General features: G+C 42.5%; 1 protein-coding gene across 2 annotated transcripts in view; it reads right to left on the bottom strand.

Moving 5' to 3' along the window:
* Window positions 1–21,653, bottom strand: part of aebp2 (AE binding protein 2) — a 78,163-nt gene extending 56,510 nt beyond the window's left edge. The window contains exon 1 of one of the 2 annotated variants that reach the window (XM_055652879.1): window positions 21,006–21,653. In XM_055652879.1, the coding sequence (XP_055508854.1) occupies window positions 21,006–21,616 (611 nt within the window). In that variant the 5' untranslated portion in view covers window positions 21,617–21,653. The remainder of the gene's footprint in view (window positions 1–21,005) is intronic. The other variant, XM_055652878.1, reaches the window with a different exon arrangement.
* Between the last annotated feature and the right edge of the window lie 3,537 nt (window positions 21,654–25,190).

The raw sequence follows: 25,190 nt of genomic DNA on the forward strand, positions 1-25,190 counted from the left end.
CACACCCACCCAGTGAAGAAGGGTCTCAACCCAAAACATCACCTATCCATGTTCTCCAGAGATGCTGCTTGACCCCCTGAGTTACTCCAGCACTTTGCATCTTTTTTATTTGTTAACTAGCATCTGCATTTACTTGTTCCAACAAAATTGGCAGATTTCCTTTATTGAAGGCTTATGACAACACAGCAGATTCATTCATTTTATAAATCATTTTTAATATTAACTTTCCATTCCAGTTTTGTACTTATCCTGGTACTTTGCCTAAGATTTTCCTAATGATCACAAAAAGAGTCAAACATTATCTCTGGATACCTGTCAAGTAGCTTAACCAGTGCTTGTTTTGCACACCAACATATTCCTTTGTGTACAGGTCAATTAAAAATCAAGCGACATCAACTATTTTTCCCATCAATATTCCCAACATTGAGGTAACTTACACCATGCGTTTAGACATGGAGTTAAGTTATTAGAAGTCAGTAGAAAGGCCCCCGATCCAAACGTCACCTGTCCTCCTTCTCCATAAATACTGCCTGACTCACCAAGTTACTCCAGTATTTTGTATCTTTTTTTGTAAACCAACGTTTTCACAATTCCTTTTCTCATTGTTATAATTAATTCACACACTATCCATTAACTAATCATGATTAACAAACATACATGTCACATTGTTGGGAAACAAAATGTTTAACATTCAGAAAAGCATTAAGCTTAACCATTATGCTACCATTCCTCAAATGAAGTAGGATATTCCTCATGTAGTATAAAGTGGTAATTTACAATAGTTATCCTATTGGTATGTTTTTGGGCATGGAAATAAACCAAAGCACCTGGAAGGAGCCCAACAGGTACAGATACAACATGCAAAATCCCCCCAGACAAGTATCCTGGCAGCATCAAAAACTATGTCTACATTGTATCTTTATCCAAGCCATTAAGTTAGACTGAAAATAGTTGAGGATCCATCACAGATCGTGGTGGTCCTAATCATAGCTCGCTATGTTTTTCAACATTTTTTCCCTTTGTTCACCAATCCTCGATACATGCCAAGATATTACTCCAAATATCATGAGCTACTTTGTGCCATGACCCTCAATATGGCACCTTATTGATTGGCTTTTGGAAATCTGATTACGCTACATCTACCGTTTTCCCCTTTATCTATTGTACTCACTACATTAATGAAAACACAAATGCCACGATTTCCCCATTAGGTAACCATGGTGAATTTCCTAATGATACGCTGATAATGGATTCCAACATCTGCCCAACGATAAATGTTGAGATAACCAACCCTCATTTCTCGAATTGGAGACTTGCATATGTAATTTTCTAGTCAACCAAGTTTTTTCCAGAACTCAAGCTAACAATCAACCTGTTTAAGAAGGAACTGCAGATGCTGGAAAATCGAAGTTAGACAAAAATGCTGGAGAAACTCAGCGGGTGAGGCAGCATCTATGGAGCGAAGGAAATAAGCAACGTTTCGGGGTCGAACCCCTTCTTCCGATGTGAGGGGGGGGGGGGGGGGGGGGGATAAGAAGAAAGGAATAGGTGCAGCCAGTGGGGAGGAGATGGGAAGATAAGGCAAGTGGTGGGTGGGGTCACGTTGGAGGTGGCAAAAATGCCGGAGGATTATTTGTTGTTATCCTCTGTCATTTTCGCCACCTCCAACGTGACTCCACCACTTGCCACATCTTCCCATCTCCCGTCTGCTTTCCGCAGAGACCGCTCCCTCCGTAACTCCCCGGTCAATTTGTCCCTTCCAACCCATACCACCCCCTCTCCTGGCACTTTCCCTTGCAACCGCAGGAAATGCTACACCTGTCGCTTTACCTCCCCCCCCTTGACTCCATTCAAGGACCCAAGCAGTATTTCCAGGTGCGGCAGAGGTTCACCTGCACCTCCTCCAACCTCATCTATTGCAGCCGCTGCTTTAGATGTCAGCTGCTCTACATCAGTGAGACCAAGCGTATGCTTGGCAATCGCTTTGCCAAACACCTCCACTCGGTTCACAATAACCAACCTGATCTCCCAGAGGCTCTGCACTTCAACTAGCCCCTCCCATTCCGAATCCGACCTTTCTGTCCTGGGCTTCCTCCATGGCAAGAGGACCACCGTAAATTGGAGGAGCAGCACCTCATATTTCGCTTGGGCAGTTTGCACCCCAGCGGTATGAACATTGACTTCCCTAAATTTAGGTGGTTATTACTTTCCCCTCCCCTTCTCAACTCTCCATCAGCCCACTGGCTCCACCTCTTCCTTTCTTCCTTTATCCTGTTTGCTTGATGATGGTTTGAGATTACTTCAACCCACCCCGCCTCTTCCGGCTGAAAAATTATTTATTAGTACTAGGTTTTAAAAATATCTTCAAACCTGAAGATTAATAGAAAACCTTTTCCAAGTTTCACCCATTTTGTATTTAATCATTTTTCCCAGTCTCATTCTCTAAGGAATCCACATACGTTTTAGCTTTTCCTTTGTATGCCCAAACTCCTCTTTTTATTTCATGCAGATCTATCCACATTTACCATCAAATCTTTATCCCCATCTGCTGGTTTACACCAAGCTTGACAATGAGTTTTCTTTCAACTTGAAGATAGCCTTGACTTAGTCAGCTAGAGGCAGATCACCACATTAATAGAGTGGTCCATTTCACAATTGGGAAGTCTCAAGTATCTGTTTTCTCACATGTTAGTTTTTAAATCTAATTTCCACTACTGCCTGCCTACCTTTACAGCAATAAAGACATTTGCTGTTTATCTAATGCATTTCCATTTAAATCAAATATGAAACTTGATGCAATGATTTTGCTTTGGGGAACTGTTACTATAAAATCATTAATTAATCTAATCTTATGGTTGACGACATGTAAATAACTGGATGAGGTTAATTCTATAACATTGTACCAAAAATAAATTGATTCAACTCGCCCTCAAGAGTAATTTTGCCACTTTGATTTGTTTAATATTAAACAATAAAATTGACCACTATTATTTAATACATTTCTTACATGTACAGGTGCACAACCTTTTATCCGAAAGCCTTGGGACCAGACACTTTTCGTAATTCAGAATTTTTCGGTTTCGGAATGGAAGATTTTTAGCGTAGATTTTAACGGCTGGCTCAGTGGTAGAGTGCTCGGCTCGTATCCGTAAGGTCGCGAGTTTGCGCCTCGATCCCGGCAGTTACTCGATCGCGAGTTTGAGTCTTCAATGTAGGTTTTTCTTGCAGAATAGGAGAGAATAGGGAGGGTTAGGCTGGGATCCTTCTCTGCGAGATGATCTTAGTGCGGGAGACAAGTGTAGGAGAGGTGTACTGAGTGTGTGGGCAGAACTTTGGAAGTGATTGCCCACCATTCTCAAAAGCCGCTGTGTCTCCCTGTCCCTCCAACTCCAGAGGAATCCGCTCCCCGATGGGCCGCTACGGCGATAAGTGGCAGTTCGCCCACAGCCCGAGCTGCGCCCCCTCATCCGCAACCCGGGTTCCTCTGGAGTTGGAGCGGGGCTGGGCTAGAGTTGTTGCTGGCTGTGAGTCTCTGGGATCTCCGTGCTTGCAGTGGGCCTGGGGGTCGGTGTCCCGATGAGGGGGCGCAGCTCGGGCTGTGGGCGAACTGCCACTTGTCGCTGTAGCGGCGCATCGGGGAGCGGCTTCTGGTGGTCCTGACGTCTCTCAGCTCCTGTCCAGGGGGACGGCTGGAGACGTCAGGACCAACAGGAACCCGCTCCCCGATGCGCCGCTACGGCGCCAAGTAGCAGTTCCCCCCACAGCCCGAGCTGCGCCCCCTCATCCGCAACCTGGGTTCCTCTGGAGTTGGAGCGGGGCACTTCGAGAGTTGTTGCTGGCTGTGAGTCTCTGGGATCTCCGTGCTTGCAGTGGGCCTGGGGGTCGGTGTCCCGATGAGGGGGCGCAGCTCGGGCTGTGGGCGAACTGCCACTTGTCGCTGTAGCGGCCCGTCGGGGAGCGGCTTCTGGTGGTCCTGATGTCTCTCAGCTCCTGTCCAGGGGGACGGCCGGAGACGTCAGGACCAACAGGAACCCGCTCCCCGATGCGCCGCTACAGCGACAAGTGGCAGTTCGCCCACACCCCGAGCTGCGCCCCCTCATCCGCAACCCGGGTTCCTCTGGAGTTGGAGCGGGGCTGGGCTAGAGTTGCTGCTGGCTGTGAGTCTATGGGATCTCCGTGCTTGCAGTCGGTGTCCCGTTGGTCCTGACGTCTCCGGTCACCCCCTAGAATGGAGCTGAGACTGGGAACTGCACCGCCCTTACCCCCTCCCTCTGCAACTGCAAACAACCCCACAGTTCCCAGTCTCATTCTGTACAGGGGGGTTGCCACACGTACAGCCCGAGCCATCAGCTTTTCCCTACGGGGCCAGCGGAGAGCGTCTTTTCTGGAATTGGAACGGGGCTGGGCTCTGCTGGCTGTGGGTCTCTGGAATCTCCGTGCTTGCATCCCCCTGGGGGTCGGTTTACACCAAGCTTGACCGGTGACTGGCACTTTCAACGTGAAGATAGCCTTGACAAAGCCAGCTAGAGCCGGATGCAATGCGCGGGGAGCTGGAGAGGGGAGGGAAGAGGTCACACACATGGCCGGGAAGCAGAGGGGTGTAGGTGGGGTGAAACTGAAGGGAGCGACAATCTACTGCTGCCTGCACTCTGAGTTAAAAAGTTCCTACGCAAGACTCACGATACACTGATTTGAGTTACCGTGGGAACTTTTTAAGCTACGGGCAAAGCAGATTGTCAATTATTAACCCTATGGTTATACCCTCACCTTCTAAATTATGAATGGGGGTTTAGTTATAACATTGTACCAAAACCGACCGGATTCCGCTGTCAACTCGCGGGCCGCAAGAGTGAATTTTTTCAATTTGATCAAGGACTGAAAAAATTAGACATTCGGATTGGACCGTTATTATTTAATACATTTCTTACATGTACCTACTTCTGCTCTCTAGTTCAGCTAGTTAAGTGGAGTCAGTCCTTGTGATTTAACCTTCCAGACTAACCCATCATACAAAAGTTCTTGCTAAGTCCAAAGAGATAATGTATGAATATGACTAGCTATTCTGTCCAGTCATTTATTTATTCACTCACTCAATTGATTCTACATCCTCATCCATTCGCCAAATTCCTCTCAAACATTTTGTTGCGTGCCGACCAGTCAGCGGAAAAACAATGCATGATTACAATCGCTCCATTTACGGTGTATAGATATATGATAAGGGAGTAACGTTTAGTGCAAGGTAAAGCCAGCAAGTCTGATCAAGGATAGTCCGAGGGTCATCAAAGTGGTAGATGGTACTTCAGCACTGCTCTCTGGTTATGGTAGGATGATTCAGTTGCCTGAAGAGCCAGACAGCAGATCAAGTTGTGTGCGGCAAACTAACTGTACTGCTGACAATACAACACTCAATATCTCAAGAGCTCCAATTTTCTACTGCACAGCTTACTTTCAGGTGTATATCATTTGATACTTCAAACATTTGGTTTGAATAATTGGAACAGAGAGCTCGGAGATGAGAATGGACTAATTATAGAGGTTTTCCCGAAATGCTAACCATCAATCAGCTTTAATTACCCTTCCTAAAAGTATGTTTTGCAGACTTCAGGTCTATTCTGTCAATGTTTTAATCACAAAATTACAGTAAACAATCTCTGCCTGCATATTGATATTTTACAATAGTTTGCTGCAGCTACAAGGTGTAATAAATGCAAATATTTGAAAGGTTCTATGAAATGAATCAATTTTCAACGGTAATGCATTGCGTTGATGTTTAAGAAATTTCAGATTTGGTATTTATAGTCTTAATTTTAAGTATGGTGCTGCCCCCTGAAAGATGGATTATCCTCTGAACAAAAAATATTTCTCAAATATTTTGCTATGGGCACTGGTACGGCCAGTTACTCGTTGATCCAGATATGATTATATTCCATATTCAAAGGCTCTCGAATATTTCAAATGAATGTGCAAGGCCCTAACGTTATTATCTCCCATATACAGCATGTGGTTTTTCTTCATTTATTCCGAGGTTTTAATTTGTTGGTTGTGAAGGTTTAATATTCACTAGTTATTGAGGAACAGTTCCCAACTAAAACACACAATAGACAAACCAGGGATAAACAAAAATGGCACAGCTTATGAACCTAATAAAATTGAAGCAAAAGTAATCTTTACAATTTAAAAATGTACGGTTATCACCCTTTTTACATCAAACTTCCCTTCATCTTGCAAACTGGTTCAGAAGCATTTGCCAAAGATATCAACATAATATTTTGTTTAAAAAAAAACTGTATTAAGTATACCAGGAGGCTAAACCTTGCCCTCATTGGTCTGGCACCTCCTTTAATCCAGACTAAATTACTAGAGTGCACTCGAAATCTCTCCCCAGGTGTGTGTCCCCCCCAAATTGTGGTGCCTAGGCCAGGTGAGGCAGTCTCATCTGGACTTCCATGGCCGAACTTCTAATCAGTGGATCGAATTTGCCCCCCCTGCGACTGGGGCTCTGGAACGCCAACCCAGTCGGAACTGGCAGATCCGCTCCTTTTGTCCACTTCCTAGACTATCTTTGTGGGCCAGTATCTCAGCCTCCCGGCAGCAAGGATGGACTGTACTATTCGACTCCTCCCTGAGACAGTGACCTCTGCTGGTCCAATAAAGCAGATAGTCCATCAAGACTCTTGAATCAAAGGTGCCGAAAATTGGTCGGTATTATGTAATCTTGCAGACACATGAACTAAACAAACAAATTTCCACATTTGCTGTACTGTTATTTTTCTGGTGACAGTACAAGTGGATCACAATTGTGTATTACCCTAGTAGACAAAAAACCAAAAGTGAAAATGCTCCAGCATACTGGAACTCCAGCGCTGACATTCCTACTTCTACCCATTCCCGTCGGTAGATGATACAGAAGCATGAAAGCACCACCACTGCTTCTTTTCCTGATATCAGGCTTCTGAACGGTCCTTTCACGAGCAAGGAAGACCTACTACATTGCAGATATTGGACTTTTTCCTCTGAAACTGTTACACTACAATTATGAGAACTATATACGGCATCAAAAAAACTCAGTTATTCAAACTTTCAGTACCTCTCATGTTTTTCCATTATATATAGTCACTAATAAAAGCATCGAGGCAGAACATTTGATTTGATTCTAAAAAAAAAAAATCAAATTTGATCACGGAATTAAAATTAAATTGAACTACTGGAACCTAGTAATATAAAATAATCTTCAATAAAGCTTGTAGATTTAGACCGCAACATAAAGATAGTGACTCTTCGAGTGACATTAATATTTTTTTCAATATTTGCATTTAAAAAGTTGTGAGAATCTTGTTTTAATCAAACCAGTTGGTTCAAAAGAACTGCTTTAATAATATTCATAAACTCTTTTGCATATTCAAATCTGATAATTTATAAATAGCAGCAACTAGCTCAAATAAAATTAACATGTTTCAACTTGTATTTTTCCTCATAGTCCTTAAAATTATTATTCGAAACAGCACTCTCAAAAGTTTCAACATTTCAGTAGAACAGTTCTAACCTTGCACAATGTAATAGAGGACTTAAACATTTGTCATGTAGCTTTATATCTTGCTAATATGTGTCAAGTTTAATGGTTGCATACAAAGAAACAGGGTAGAGTGGCACAGCTATGAGATACACTACTTCGCCACTGCAGATACCAATGTCGATCCTGAACATGTATTATGTGGGGAGTTTGCAATTTTTCCCTGTGACTGCACAGGTTTCCCCTCAGTATTCCGCTCCCCCCCCCCCCCCCCCCCCCCCCCCATCCCAAAGACCCGTGGGTTGTTAGTTCCATCAGCAAATGTAAAAACCCACAAATGTGTAGATGATTGGTGATATCTGGGGAGAGTTGATGAAAACAAAAGGAGAACAAAACAGGAATATTGCACACTTTTTGGATCAGAGTGCCTCGCAAGGAGATGAGCAGTGTTTGCTGATCGTGCACCATAATTTTCTCTGAAGAGGGGAAAAGAGTTTCTCTTCTGTTCACTGTTGTCATGTTGAAAACTCTTTCCATTCCCGAGCTTGCTCTTTTCTTGTTACTGTTATTACCTTAGTCAAATGGAAGAAACTATATTGAAGCTTGTTCCATTAAAGCCAAGAAGACTACATTACAATCAAGTTTAAGTGAAATGGTTAAAATATGGAATGTTTTATATGATTAACAAATTTTAATTTATTATTGCTTAAAAATCATACATTTTTTGTGCCAGGATTGTTTGGTGGTAATTGTGGGAAACTATGGAATTTAAAAAGAAAAACATGCAAAGTTTAAACAAGTGAGCTTCTTCTGATGAAATAGATCAAGGTGTTTAGCTTTGAAAGATGGTCTCTACCTTGTTTCATTACTAGTGAACAATACTAGGAAATCAGGTTTCTGAGGAGAACAACTGAACAAACTGCTTACTGAGTCATGCAGGCATACACCAATGAAACCGGTCTTTGACAAACAAACTGCCCATCAACCTCCCAGTTACGCCAATGCTGCATTACTCCTATTATATTCTCCCCACATCCAATGTGATTCTACCACCAGTCACATCCTCCTATCTCCATCCCTTTCCGGAGACCACTCCCTCAAATCTTTGGTTTCCTCAACCCCTCCTTCCCAACCTTCCCTGCCCCCCAAATACTTCCCTCTGCAGGAGACCCAACACATGTCCCTATTCGTCAAACCTTGTCTACTGGATTTGGTTCACCCAATGTGGTCTTCTTTGCATCAGCGACACCAAGCTTGTTCTAGGTGACCATTTCACCAAACACAAGCACCCTGTCTGACTTGGCCTGGTCGATCTCCTGGTTGCTAACCATTTTAACTCGCTTACCCATTCTCATACCAACCTTTTTGTCGATGGCATCCATTGTTGCTGGAGCAATTGGAGTAACAGCGCCTCATTCCACTTGGGTACCTTACCAACCTAATGGCATGAACCTTGAATTCTCTACTTTGAGTAATACATCCCCTCTCTGCCCTGTGCATGGCTCACCATGATGTAGACACATTTCTCCCCCATTTCCCGCAAGACTCCCTTCCAGCCACCTTACTTGCTCCACAATTTGAGATTTGTAATATTAAAAAAAAGTCATGTGGTAAAGTGCACCTTATCAGATTTTAATAAAGCCATTTTTATATATTTGTGTTTGGGAAACAGAAGATGTTTAGCTCTGAAAGATGGTCTCTTAATGTCATATAAATGAAAGTAGTCATGTTTAGTATTTTGTTGCATATCCTTTGCATGTAATTACTGCTTGAAGTCTGCGATTCATGGACATCACCAGTTGCTGGGTGTCTTCTCTGGTGATGCTCTGCCTGGCCTGTATTGCAGCCATCTTTAGCTTAAGCTTGTTTTGGGGGCCAGTCCCCTTCAGTTTTCTCTTCAGCGTATAAAAGGCATGCTCAATTGGGTTCAGATCGGGTGATTAACTTGGCTACACAGGAATTGACCATTTTTCAGCTTTGAAAAACTCCTTTGTTGCTTTAGCAGTATGTTTGTGATCATTGTCTTGCTGTACAATGAACCGCCAGCCAATGAGTTTTGAGGCATTTGTCTGAACTTGAGCAGATAGGATGTGTCTATACACTTTAGAATTCATTATGCTACTACCATCAGCAGTTGCATAATCAATTAAGATAAGTGAGCCAGTACCTTTAGCAGCCATACATGCCCAGGCCATAACACCCCCACCACCGTGTTGCACAGATGAGGTGGTATGCTTTGGATCTTGGGCAGTTCCTTCTCTCCTCCATACTTTGCTCTTGCCATCACTCTGATATACCATAAGTTAATCTTCATCTCATCTATCCACAACACCTTTTTCCAGAACCTGTCGTTGCTCTTTTAAGTACTTCTTGGCAAACTGTAACCTGGCCATCCTATTTTTGCAGCTAACACAATCTTGCAGTGTAGCCTCTGTATTTCTGTTCATTAAGTCTTCTCTGGACAGTGGTCAGCGATAAATCCACATCCGACTCCTGAAGAATGTTTCTGATCTGCCGGACAGGTGTTTGGGGATTTTTCTTTATTATAAAGAGAATTCTTCTGTCATCAGCTGTGGAGGTCTTCCTTGGTGTGCCAGTCCCTTTGCAATTAGTAAGCTCACCAGTGCTCTCTTTTCTTAATGATGTTCCAAACAGTTGATTTTGGTAAGCCTAAGGTTTGGCTGATGTCTCTAAGTTTTATTCTATTTTCTCACTCTCATAATGGCTTCTTTGACTTTCATTGGTACAACTTTGGACCTCATGTTGATAAACAGCAATAAAAGTTTCCAAAGGTGATGGAAATATCGGAGGAAAGACTAGGTTACATTACAAACGCCTGTGAAGCCATGTGTCCCAAACATTATGGTGCCCTGAAATGGGGGGGGGGGGGGGGGGGGGGTGGAGACTATGTGTAAACACGGCTGTAATTTCTTCATGGTGAAACCAAAATGTATAAAAATGGCATTTAATAAATTCTGACAATGTGCATGTTAACCGCATTTCATTTTTTTCTCTATTACAAATCTCAAATTGTGGAGTACAGAGTCAAATAAATAAATGACGAGTCTTTGTCCCAATCATTATGAAGGGCCCATAGCAGAGTCCCGTATTTCCCTTCTATCCACCCCTCTATCCCCCTTTGGCTTTACATTTAACTCTTTCCTTACATGCTACCCATTAACTCCTTTTCATCTCTAGCTTTGTCTACCCATCTGCCAATCAATCTTCCAGCATCCTTCCCAATCAGTTCGAAGGGTCCAGAGCCAAAATGTCATCTGTCCATTCTTTCCACAGATCATGTCATAAGGCCATAAGTAATAGGAACAGAATTAGGCCATTCGGCCCATCAACCCTACTCCGCCATTCAATCATGGCTGATGTATCTCTCCCTCGTAACCCCATTCTCCTGCCTTCTCCCCATAACCCCTGACACCCGTACTAATCAAGAATCGATCTATCTCCGCTTTAAAAATATCCATTGACGGCCTCCACAGCCTTCTGTGGCAAAGAATTCCACCAATTCACCATCCTCTGATTTAAGAAATTCTTTCTCATCTCCTTCCCAAAGGAACGTCCTTTAATTCAGTGGTTGTGACTTCTAGTCCTAGATTCTCCCACCTGTAAACATCCTCTCCACATCCATACTAACCAAGCCTTTCAATATTTGGTACGTTTCAATGAGGTCCCCCCTCATTCTTCTAAACTCCAGCGGTTACAGGCCCTGCCTGTACTTGCAGATGCTGTCTGATATGCTAAGTTTTTCCATCCCGGTCGTTCTCAGTTCAGTTTAGTTGATTGTCACGAGTGCAGAGGTACAGTGAAAAGCTTTATCACTTCTTTAGGCAGAAGATACAAGTTTGAAAGCATGTACCAACCACCCAGATTCAAGTTCAGCTTCTTCTCCAAGAACAAACTTTTCAATGGTCTTCCCACATGCTGAGGATAAATACAAACTCTACTTCACTGCAACCTTTGTTCTTTTTCCAATTTTGCACTGTCACCATAACTCTATATTTTACACTTTTTCATCTTCTGCACTTCCTTATATACTTATGTATGATACGACTTGCCCAAATATAATATATTAAAGATTTAAAGCAATAGGCTTATAGATTAACATTTCACATTGCGAACTGTCACACACCCCACATAACTCAATAATAATTATCCGTCTTTAATGTCTCAGAACTGGCCTTGCATTAGAAGATGCCTAAATATGCATTTCAAACATTGTTTTTATTAGCCTCATTAACAAACGTTGTGTTGTTTGAGAAACAAGCTTGGCAGGCTTTTAATGGCACACCTTACTCCTTAAGGAATATTATGGAATATCCTGCTAGACTACCCAAGCAGGAAAATAAGACTTTGTCTAAAATACCTTCACAAAACACAGCAGCACTGTCCAAAACAATCATTTTTCATAGCGTTGGACTGAAACTTAATGTCCCAATGTTGGAGAGTGCTAAGCATGTAATATAACACAAACATTGCAGAATCCTTTACACAGTCCACCCATTTTATGTTTTTCAAACAAATTTTCCACAAAAATCTATGCCGTTACAAACTGGAGATTTACTGAAGATCTAACACTCCTGGCATTATATTGTCGAGCAAAATGACATGGTAATCCTCCTTCAAATCCCCAAGCTTCCATCGCACAATTAGCAACTCGTACTTATTCCCAGCTGCTCATAGAAACCTCCTTGCACTAAATGCACTAAACAAATTTGAGCCATCTTTTTCTTTCCTTGTCCAAATATTATTCCAATGCATCCATTATTTTAAAAATAAGAACCCGTTTTCTTTTACTAACTGATGTTCTCCAACTTGTGAATATTCACGAGTAATGTTTTACGTTCTATTCCTGACCAGTTGTTTTGAAAAGCTAACCATCCAATAAAACCCAGACCAGACTGGATGAAGAAAGGACACATTGTAATAGGGCTTTTCTCAACCATGGTAATTGAAACTTGCTAAATCTGTTGCAAGATAATCAAAGAATAAAACTTATTTCTTGGATATTGAGCGCACATGTAAATTTAGAATGCACAAGCTTGACTATTCAAGGCCATAGGATTAAATCCTTTAAAAACAAGAATTTTCTAATTGCCGCTCCAACACTTTAAAATGCGGACTAACAAACATTGCGCCCATTTTTTTTTTAACAAGCCAACATTAGAATGACAGACTATAAAGAATGTAATTTAAAACCATGACACTCCAAATTTTTAGACACTGTTTTCAAATCTTTAGAAACAAAGGTGCTCAATTCAGTTGAGCACCACTAGATGCTCTTAGAGGCATGTTATGTTAAACAAATCATTTGGACTGAAGAAAGAATACGACTTTCAAAAGGTTTTTTGTAGAAACAAGCATGGTCCGATGGGCAGACAAATCATAGCCCTAGCACACTAAAAAAAAACAGACTGTGACCCACTTCCTCCTTCAATTAAAGACCAGAAACAAAACTACAGCTGAAAAACAGACCCAAACAAATACCAGTGCAGCAAAAGGACTTTTGTCCTGCCATTCTGTGCAGCTTTAAGACATAAAAAAAAACAGAACATAAAACTGCATTGGTATGGGATTTTTATTATTGTTGTCGTGTGTACCAAGATGGTCATAAACGTTGTTTTGCTTGCTACCCAGGTAAATCAGAATGTAGACTATACTATTACAGCTACAGAGAAAGTGAGGTTCAAATAAGTGCAAGAACTAGGTAAATTCAAAGATCAGGCACTCTTCCTTAGCATAGACGAGGTCCAATCAAAAGTCTAATAACAATGGGGAAGAAGTTGTTCTTGAATTTGGTAAGTCACGATTACAAGCTTTTGTATCTCCTGCCTGATGGAAGAGGGGAAAAAGAGAACGATCAGGGTGCGAGCGGTCCTTGATTTTATAGGTTGCTTTCCTGAGGCAGCATGAAGTCAATGTGCGGTGGATTGGGTGGTGGAGCTACTTTGGACTGGGCTCTGTTCACTATTAACAATAATAATAAATTTTATTTTCGGGCGTCTTTCAAAGTCTCAAGGACACCTTACAAAAGTTAACAGAAGAGAAAAAAAACATATAGTCGGAGAAAAATAAATAATAAGGACATCATCAATACACAAATTAAAGATAGAAATCGCTCCAAAGACACAAAATCAAAAAATCAAAAAACACAACGTGAATTTCTTACAGTCATGGGCAAATGAATTGCCATGCACCTTAAATCTGTAATGAATAATGTTGTAATGTTGATATGATAGAAGATCATCACTTTCCAAGTTTTGAAAGATTCCACTAAACACATTATTGCATCCACCCATGGCAATTTTAGGCTTGGAAAACTATATGTCAAAGCAATTCCAATTTAAAAGGCATCACATATATATATATATGTGTGTGTGTGTGTGTGTGTGTGTGTGTGTGTGTGTGTGTGTGTGTGTGTGTGTGTGTGTGTGTGTGTGTGTGTGTGTGATGTGTGTGTGTGTGTGTGTGTGTGTGTGTGCGTGCGTGCTTGCGTGTGCATTATGATAAAAAATGTTAAAAGTAAACCCAAAGCATCTTATTTTAGAGCTAAAACTGCAATCTTCAAGACTGTATTCCAAAGGAAAAAAAACATTGACGATGGCAGGATGAATAAAAAGCAAGTCAATGGATATAACAGAATAGGGTATCGACAAAAACAAAATGACAGCGAGGCTGAATAATGAAACTTTGCGCTAGGAACTGTACCAGCTGAACCGAATGAACAAAATATGGCTACGGGCCAATCAAGGACCTTTCAGATGAAAACAGGAATCTTATAATAACATTATATATAATGGGTGAATTCCTCCTGGATGACCTATGCTTATATCATCCCCATCCATCTTCAAAATGCAAGTTTCTAATAGACGAACAATGAGACAACTAAAATTATGCCAGGTTTCATGTCAATTTTTGCAGTACTCACTTATGGTTCATTTGCACAGCCCCGTGGAGTCAAAATGTTCTATTATCAATAATTATAAAATAATTCAGTTCTTTTGAGAATAAACAGTTATGGGTAAATGACGCCAAGAATAAAAAAGTAGGGAAAAAAAAAATCAAGCAACAGACCATAATACAAAACTGATAAAATCAGAAATGTGATTGACTAAGAAAGAGAGATACAAATCACAAACACATATAGCACCATCCCTAACAATGAAGTTTCTTTCAAGCCCATATCCAAGTGACACATACACATTCTGATGTTTTTAGACCTTTGGCTAACCAGTTTTGTTTTAAATAGCTAGGTGTCAGATTTGAAACTCGAGCCTCAACTTGCCATTTAAATCACCTGTCATCCACAATAAACTTTAAAAACATCAATAATTCAGAATTAACGGATTTCAAGTTATACTCTTAAAAGTCTGCATACTCTCTAACACAAATTCAAGAAAGTGTTCAATGTATGTTGGAGAGATCACATTAAGTGGGCCGAGAACCAGAGTAAATTGCCAAGGGAAAGATAGACCATACCTTATTGCCACTTTGAAAATCATTGACTGCCCTGAAATCTGGGAAGTGTGTTTGCTTTGTTCATGAATTCCTTGTCCTAAGATGCATCTTATCTGTTTCAGTCTAGTATAACCAACCACCAGAAGATTATTTGTTATATTTGACTGGGATTATGAGATTAGGAAATCAAAATGGTAAAAAACAGCGGATGAAAAACAAATGACATAGCTACTTCTAAACCACAAGGGGGGGGGGGGGGGGGGGCAAAATAAAAACGTATAAATCTGAAATTAAAATGAAAATTGATGGAAAGTTCTCTCATCAGGTGACAAAGAAGAGTTAACATTTGTGGTCAAAGACCCTTAAACATCTTATATTTGTTCCATAAACCACTTCACTGCATTACATCTATTAGTTTATTAAAAATCATAGACATCTCTTGCAACAAAGTCAGTGGTCTTGTGGTTCAATAGTGGTCGGGCTTTTTCTGCATGAGCAGCTCCCAGGATACAAATGTTGTGGAGACAGCAACAAGTACATGGAAAGCTGGTGATCATAATCTTTTAACCAAGCAATTTCAAAAGATGCATTAAGAACGAAGTAAACCACTCATTATTTTGAGTATAACAGACAGGTTCAAATTACTGACGTGTTAAATGGTCCAAATAAAGATTGTTAATTCAAATTTTCAAAAGCTATGTATATAAAAACTACTAGCAATACGTTTCTGATGGAAAGCCAATATGTAGAGGCTGTAAATGATAATCACAAAAGCACTGGAATTCCAACTGGGTATCTTGGGTGTTATGAACATTTGCATTGTTGAGTTTAAAAACTTATTTGTATGTTAATGACAGTATTCTGGATAGTTAACAAACACAATAGGATAACAGAGATAGACACAAAATGCTGGAAGAACTCAGCAGGAGAGGAAGCATCCCAGGAGTGAAGGAATATGTGACGTTTCGGGTTGAGACCCTTCTTCAGACCGGAAATGTTACCCATTCATTCTCTGCAGAGATGCTGCTTACCCCGCTGCGTTACTCCAGCATTTTGTATGTATCTTCGGTGTAAACCAGCATCTGAATTTCCTTCCTACATAACGGTTAGACACTATTTGAAACCACCTTTCCCAAAATAAGGAGCCAAGATTTTAAAAGCAGTATCCATTTTCTGTCGTATCTAGGCTTCTATACAAATGTTATTCTCAAAGTTGTTGCACTATCCTCTCTTCCTATTCCAATTATTGTCATATTAAAAATACAGAACACAAAAAATGCAAACGTAATCTTTCAATTATGTCTTTGCCTCTATTACTTAAACGTTCATATAATTTATGGCAACAGGGACAAGATTAATTTTGAACATACAATGTATGCTTCTATTTATAATTATTACAGAATTGTTGGGTTGTTTCCCATTTTTTAAACAGATGAAATCTTTGAATTTGAATCCGGGCAAACATATTACGGTGGTTTCCGAAACTCACTCTTCGATACATTCCCTCCCCCAACACCCCCCTTAGATGGTAAAACAATGAAGTTTACTCTGATCACTGTAACATCTAGCTTTTTGCTTGCTCCAATTCTGTCGAATAAGGATTTTTTATAATCATTTCTAAAGGGAACAAAATTACTGTATTGTCGTAGAAAACATTTGACACATTCAAGAGAAATAGTCTACAACATTAAAAAGGTTAACAGTAATTGCAAAGGGAAATTATTTGTAACAATTACATGATTAATATAGCGAATGAATAATTTATATCAATGCATCATATTAAACTAAACTGTGGTTACAGTCAGCACTGAAGGTTCTAGATAATATGGTGACTGTCGAACTTCAAATACAACACTAAATTTTGTTTGTCATACCTAGTCTTAGAAAAGTAGTAGTTGCACTGGTACAAAAGCTAATTCAAAAATACAAGAGCATATACAATCAACCCATAAAATATTTCCAGATCAGTTGAGTTTTAACTAGTCTCTTTTCTTTGATACATTAAGTTAGCATTTTTTTTTAAATATGAAACTTGGTCCCAATAAATTACCAGATTGTTCTGAAAGACCACAATTAAATGAAGTATGTCTACACTGTTGCTGTTTTAAAATATGTACACTTATTAAATCGATATGTCCAAATTCATTTCTTAATCTGCATTTGCAACAGATAACATTAAAAAGGCACAGTACATGATGGTGTAACTCATCAACCAAAAATGTTTCCCTAACTGTGTGCATAAAAGAATGGCTCAGAATCTTTTGTATCCATTTTATTCATAAATCTATTCTTGTTTATTCATAAATTTTATTCATAAATCTATTCTTATTTAAGTAAACCTTTCTGAAAGGCCTGACCCTTCATAAAATAAGAATCCAGAGGTGATGCTACCACATGGTTTATCACTTGCTTTCTTGTGGGTTTCCCCCAATTCTGAATACACCAAATACAATCGGACTGGTTTTCTAATACTTATCTGTCATAACTCAGGGCTTGTATCCAATAACGAGCATGAACCACAATGTTCAAGATCATTGCTCTCTGAAAAACTAAGCAAGAAGGCACTGCAAAGATCAAAGGGGCATGAGAGTATAGTAACCTATTTTCGGAAAATATTTCACAAAACGTCGACATGAATATTTGTAACAACTGATTAATGATGGACAATGGAAATGATAAAGACTGAAAGATGCACGGCGATCTAGATATGCCCACAGATTTGTACCTTCAACTTCAAAGGATGTGGCAAACACTGGACAAAGTATTTAAAAGGAGAAAGAACAACATGAGGCAGTCATGGTGGTGTTGCGGTAAAGTTGCTATCTTACAGCGAATGCAGCGCCGGAGACCCAGGTTCGATCCCGACCACGGGTGCTACGGAGTTTGTACATTTTCCCCATGACATGCATGCGTTTTCTCCGAGATCTTTGGTCTCCTCCCATATTCCAAAGACATACAGGTATGTAGGTTAATTGGCTTGGTAAATGTAAAAATAGTCCCTCAAGGGTGGAGGACAGTGTTAATGTGCGGGGATCGCTGGTCGCCGCGGACCCAGTGGGCCAAAGGGCCTGTTTCTGTGCTATATCGCTAAACTAAACTAAGTGACAATTATAAACACACCACAAACTTACAATTCATGTTTTACACCATTTAACCCCACACAAATTTGTTTCCCCCCTCCATACTCCCAGGTCACTGCAAGTATAACACTGATTTAAAGAACATCTTTCGACATTAGACGGAACCTTTCTCTAAAAGTCCCAATCAACCACATGAGTCAGTTCATAATTCTCAAAGCCAGTATCATGTTAAAATTAAGATGTAATAACTAAACTATGTAGCACTATCCACAAATTAATGTTTTTTCTTGCCATTATTCATTTCAGTGAGATACAGATATGTCTCACTCAAAAGTGTACAAGATTTTTGCAAATATAAAAGACTTTTGCACTGGTAGCCAAGTCATTAGCTGGCAACTACATTATACACGTGCCAAAAATGATTGCAAATTGTTACTTCACACCACCACCCCCACCACAAATGCAGAGTGTAGATACTCAACTTAATGAGCGAGATAAAAACGGTTTTCATTTAAATTAAAATGTTATTTATGATCCAAAAGTCTTTGCTATTAAACAGCCTTTAAAATTCAAACATTCAAATATCTTACTGTTCAAGCAAGATCAGCAAAATGTAGAAAGTTTGGTTTAGTTTAGATATACGGCACAGAAAAATGTCCACGACGACCGGTGATCTCCGCACATTAACACTATCCTATACACACAAGGGACAATTTTTACACTTACAATAAGCCAATTAACCTACAAACATGTACATCTTTGGAGTGTGGGAGGAAACCGAAGATCTCAGAGAAAATGCACGCGGTCATGGGGAGAACGTACAAACTCCGTACAGACAGCACCCGTAGTCAGGATCGAACCCCGGTCTCCGGCGCTGCAAGCACTGTAAAGCAGCAACTACTACCCGCTGTGCCACCCTAAAGCTATAAAGTTTTAAATTTGTTTAAACTTCACACTGAAAAAAAAGTTTCTCTTTTTGCCTGCAATAATCACCATTGATGATCAGACCCCTAATTACGTCACAAGCTGTTAAAAACAACTTTTTTGTCTAGAGTGCAAAATCTAGGTATGTTTTTTGTGAATGAACATAAATACAAGCTTTGTCTATTAGATTTTACTATTATTTGCATAATCTGCTTCTTGTTCCCAAAGTTGGTGATAATACGTAAATTGCTACCATACCAAATCCCCAGAACGCTTTGTTTCGGACCCATTTCTCTCAATCTCCTCCCAAACCACAAAGTTGATGTTAATTACATCTCATCACACTTCACAATCTGCACATTACTTTTATAACACAGTTACTTAAATAGTGAATGAAATAGATATTAAGCGATCAGTTAAAATTATTAACTGCCAGCTGGGGGATGATCCTTAATTCGAAAAAGGGTGAAGTCCCCCATCCCGTCCCAAAGAGTGTATCTTTTATGCCTTTGTTCTGGGACCCATCTGAAAGACAGCAGTTCTAATAATACAGCACTCCCTCAATACTGATGTCAAATTAGATTACATGCCTAGGTACTAGACTGGCATTTAAACTATTACCTTGAGCCAGATGCAAGTTCCATCATCTGTGCCAAACTGACACACAATTGGTTTCATGTTCAAAATGCAAAGCAGAAAAACTCCAAACTGAAAAGTGACAAAAAGTCCACTAAATGCTATTTTAGGATCCAAGTCTAACTCCAGACACCGCCAATGCCTGAAACTACACTTGTTTTGCAGAATATTGATCTTCATGAGCACAGAGGATAACCATAAAACAAGCACTCTGCACCAATCACACCAGCATTTTAAAAAAGTCTAGGGTCCCATTATCCATAGGAATGCATCCACCACCCCTTCCCCCAACACTCCCATTTACTGGATGCTGAGATTAACTGTTATCATCAATACATTAGACGTTGCGGTTGTATAAACTAGGGAATTTCCATTTAACATCGAAAGCGTCATCTCTTAAGATGTGAAAATGACATCTCAAAGCGCGAATGCCAAATACACAATTCACTAACGTAAACCAGAGGATCTAAAGTCAAGCTTCAAATCTATTTCAAAATCCTACAGGTAGACAGAAAAAAAAAAGGGACTTTCGTAGTAGAACAAAATCGAAGGGCTCCGACCCATAACGTCATCTGTCCATTCCCTCCACAGACACAGATTTCCTCCCATTCAGAGTAATACAAAACAAGTAGCTGGAGCAACTCAGCTGCATCTGGGGAAGGGAATGGGCAGAGGACATGTTGGAAATACAAGGAATTACAGATGCAGTAATCTTGAGCAGGGTCAGGACCCTTCTTCAAGAGCAGAATCTGACAGGGAGATCTACCCAGGCCGATGTGCTTGGCTTCTCTGCACACTCGGATCTTGCCACCCAACCCCCACACAAAGAATCCCCAGCATCACCACCCCAAGTCTCCGCACAGAGCCCTGGCACCCAATGCCCTAGAAATGCCCATAAATCTGCAGCTTCAACTTCAAAAGATGTGGCAAACTCTGAACTAAGCATGTAAAAAGGGAAAACGTAAAAGCTACATAAACTTATGATTCATGTTGTACACCATCTAACCCCAAACGAAGTTGTTCCCCCTCCATACTCCCAGGTCACTGCAAATATAACTGATTTCAAGAATATATTCGCACATTAGATGGAAACTTTCTCTAAATGGCTCAATCAGCTACAATATTCAGCTCACAATTATCAAAGCCAGTATCATGCCAAATTTAAGATGTAATAACTATATACTATACAGTACTATCCCAACCACCCAGTTCCCAACCACCTCCGGACCCCACCACCTCAGATCCCACAGACACTGGGCACCCACCACCCCGGGTACCCACCACCCCGGGTACTCACTATCCCAGGTCCTAGAGACCCCGGCCACCCACTACCGCGGGTCCCAGACCCAAGGCACCCACCATCCCAGATCCCACAGATATCTCACCTGTCCTCTGAGTCCATGCGGCTGAGCGGCTCCCCGTCCGACGAGTTCTCCAGACTCTGCCGCCTGTTGCCGGGAGCCTCGTCCCGGCCTCGCTGCAGCTGCTGCTGCTGCCCGCCGGCCAGGGCCCCGCTCTTGGCCGCCTGCTGCTGCTGCTGCTGTTGGGGGCCCGGGGGCCGGTGAGCGTCCTGGGACGCCGGCTGCCCGGTGCAGCTGGGGTCGCTGCCTTCCTCCTCGTCCTCTTCTTCCTCCTCCTCATCGTCGTCCTCCTCTTCGTCCTCCTCCTCGAGGTCGCCTTCCTCTTCGTCCTCCACCTCGTCGACGTCTCGCCGCCGTGGCCGCCGTTGCTGCTGCTGCTGCTGCTGCTTCGAGGCCTGAGCACGGCCGCCTCCTCCTGCTCCTCCGCCACCGCTCTTGCCTTCCGAGCGCCCGTTCTTGCCGCCCGTTACCGCCACCGCGCCGTTCAGCAGCAGGGCGGCCGCCGTGATCGCCGCTTGCTGCTCGCTCTCCACGCCGTCTCCCGGCGGCGGAGAGGCGGAGGCGCAGGGGGAAGGGGAAGGAGAGGCGGCCACGGCGGCGGTAGCGACTGAGGGAGCAGCGGCGGCTGCGGCCATTTCTCGGCGCGGCTTCTCAGCCCCGGCCCGGGGAGGGGAGGAGGAGGAGGAGGGGGGGGGAGGGGATGAGGGATGGGGGAGGAGGGATGGGGGGGGGTCACGTGGCCCGGCGGCGCGCGCAGCTCTCCGCGGCGGGCGGGCGGGCAGCGAGGGAGCGCTACTGCGCCTGCGCCGGCAGTCGTTAACGGTAAACGCGCGCGCGTGTGCGTGCGTGTGTGACCACTGGCGCGCGGCCGCGACCTCAGCAGCGGCAGCAGGGAGGAGAGACGCCGCTCACCATCGCCATCAGACGGCCAGCGGCCAAGGAACTGCGTGTGGGAAGCAACTGCAGATGCTGGTTTACACCGAAGATAGACACAAAAGTGCTGGAGTAACTCAGCGGGACAGCAGGCGGCATCTCTGGAGAGAAGGAATAGCTGACATTTCGGGCGGAACGGTGGCACAGCGGGTAGAGCACCTGCCTCAAAACCCCACAGATCCTGACCTACCTCGGGTGCTATATCTGTGTGTGGAGTTTGCACATTCTCCCCGTGGGTTTTCTCCGGTGGTTTCCCCACAAACCGTAGGAATTGGCCTTCTGTGAATGTGGATGAGTAAGTGGGTTGAACTTATGTGAACGGGTGATCGCTGGACTCTGGGCCGAAGGGCCTTCTACTTCTTCTTGCGTATGGCGTGCACAGCCTAAAGTTGTAGGACAACTTGTTCTATTTGATCTTATTTGTTTGTGCACGCTAGATTGATTGCATTCGTTGAAACAAGGGCCTGTTTCCATGGTGTATCTTTCAATTGATCAATAAAATGACATTGGTCAAATTCTTATCGAGCCCACATCACAAGATTAGAGATTGTTCAGCCAGAGCTAAACACACTTTGCGGCATCTGCAGACCATGGCGTCTTGCGCTTGTGCTTCTTGGGCGTAGTGGTGGAAAGATTGGTGGAAGCAGCCGCGACATGAACGCTCTTTCCTTGACCCCATCTGTCAAATGACAGAGCGGAACAGATGCTGGTTTAAACCGAAGATAGACACGGGTCAGGCAACATCTCTGGAGATGGAGGGAAGACCTTGCCTGACAAATCTGTTGGAATTCTTTAGGGAAGTAAGTTCAGGTTGAACATCGATTTTTCAGCACACTCAGTTCCGGAGCCTTTCTGGATGATCTGCTTTGCTAGACCAATGAAACGAAAATACATCTCAGGCCCACTAAGGACTCCCGTCCATGTCTTTAAAGCACCATGGAGTGCCGGAAATTTAAATACAACAAATATCTAATGTAAACTGTATGTCAATGAAATTACCTATTGACACATACCAAGCTCCCACCATCTCCCTGGCTATTTAGAGCCATGTTTTCCAAGCCCACTCCCGACACGCAATGTGGTCCAACGATCCTTCTTCATTCACCGTGCGGTCTGGTGAAACGACTGTTGTTGCGGTTCACGTTGTAGCTCCTGGCGATAGTGCTTTATTGAGGCCGCCGCCACAGGCTAAAGTGCTCGATCACCGTGGGACTCCCTCCCCTCTCACCTGCTGTCGCTTCCAAGGTGTATGCCGGCGCCTCCAGGAGAGAAACAGAGAAAAATAGGTGTAGGAGTAGGCCATTTGGCCTTTTGAGCCAGCACTGTCATTCAATATGATCATTGCTGATCATCTAAAATCAGTACCCCATTCCTGCTTTTTCCCCATATCCCTTGATTCCTTTAGCCCTGAGAATTAAATCTAACTCTTAAAAATGTCCAGTTAATTGGCCTCCACTGTCTTTTGTGGCAGAGAATTCCACAGATTCATGACTCTCTGCTTGAAGACATTTTTCCTCATCTCAGTCCTAAATGGCCTATCCCTTATTCTTAAACTGTGAACCCTGGTTCTGAACTCACCCAACATCAGGAACATTTTTCCTGCATCTAGCCTGTCCAATCCTTTAAGAACTGTATACGTTTCTATATGATTCCCTCTCATCCTTCTAAATTCCAGTGAATACAAGCCCAGTCGACCCATTCTCATATGTCAGTCCCACCATCTCGGGAATTAACCTGGTGAACCTACGCTGCACTCCCTCAATAGCAATAATGTCCTTCCTCAAATTAGGAGACCAAAATTGCACACAATACTCCAGGTGCGGTCTCACCAGGACCCTGTGCAACTGCAGTAGGACCTCTTTTTTCCTAAACACAAAGCCTCTCGCAATGAAGGCTAGCATGCCATTAGCTTTTTTCACTGCCTGCTGTACCTGCATGCTTACTTTCAATGACTGATGTACAAGCACACCCAGGTCTCGTTGCAGCTCTCCTTTTCCTAATTGGATTGGATTCAATTTATTGTCATTGTCTCAATTTAGAGACAACAAAATGCTATTTCCCTTAGTCATACAAATAAAGAAGCACAAAACACAGAAGTCCACGACACAAACATCCCCATAGCAGCACCAAAGTTCCCCACTGTGAGGGAAGGAACCAAAGTTCAGTCAACCTCCTCGCTGATCTTCCCAGATGTTCAGCCGTGGTCGGGGCCACCCAAGCATCCCGTAGTTGCCGCTATGGGTGGCCCGATGTTCAGGCCCTCTCACCAGGAATGATGAAACCCCAGTAGGTAGGCCGGGGGGGGGGGGGGGGGGGGGGGGGGGGCGAGGACGCGACTCGAAATAATAGGCGCATCCTCTCCAGGAAGCAACTGAAGGACGGTTTCTCCCTTCCCATACCCTCTTCCCCCCACATAAAACAACAACAAAAAAAAACAAAAACATACTTTAAACATAACAAAAAATAAAAAAGATACCAGACTGAAGGCGGAGGCAGCCAATAACAGCGCCACCGCATAATCTGACACCATTCAGATAATAATCTGCCTTCCTGTTCTTGCCACCAAAGTGGATAACCTCACATTTGTCTACATTATACTGCAACTGCCCACTCACCCAACCTATCCAATTAACGCTGCAGCCTCACAGCATCCTCATCGCAGCTCACACTGCCACCCAGCTTTGTGTCATCTGTAAACTTGGAGATATCACATTTAATTCCCTCGTCTAAATCGTTAATATATAATGTAAATAACTGGAGTTCCAACACCGAGCCTTGCGGCACCTCATTAGCCACTGCCTGCCATTCTGAAAAGGACCCGTTAATTCCTACTCTTTGCTTCTTATCTGTCAACCAGTTCTCTCCATGTCAATACCTTACCCCCAATACCATGTGCTCTAATTTTGCACACTAATCTCTTGGGTGGGACCTTGTCAAAGGCTTTTTGAAAGTCCAGATACACCATAACCACTGGCTCTCCCGTATCCATTCTACTTGTTACATCCTCAAAAAATTCCAGAAGATTAGTCAAGCATGATTTCCCCTTCATAAATCCATGCTGACTTTGACCGATCCTGTCACTGCTTTCCAAATGTGCTGCTATAACATTTTTAATAATCAACTCAAGCATCTTCCCCACTACCGATGTAGGCTAACTGGTCTATAATTCCCCATTTTTTCTCTCCCTCCTTTCTTAAAAAGTGGAGTTACATTGGCTACCCTCCAGTCCATAGGAACTGATCCAGAGTTGAGAGAACATTGGAAAATTATCACCAA

The sequence above is a fragment of the Leucoraja erinacea genome, chromosome 22 (genome assembly GCF_028641065.1).
Source record: "Leucoraja erinacea ecotype New England chromosome 22, Leri_hhj_1, whole genome shotgun sequence".
NCBI classification, from domain to species: Eukaryota; Metazoa; Chordata; class Chondrichthyes; order Rajiformes; family Rajidae; genus Leucoraja; species Leucoraja erinaceus.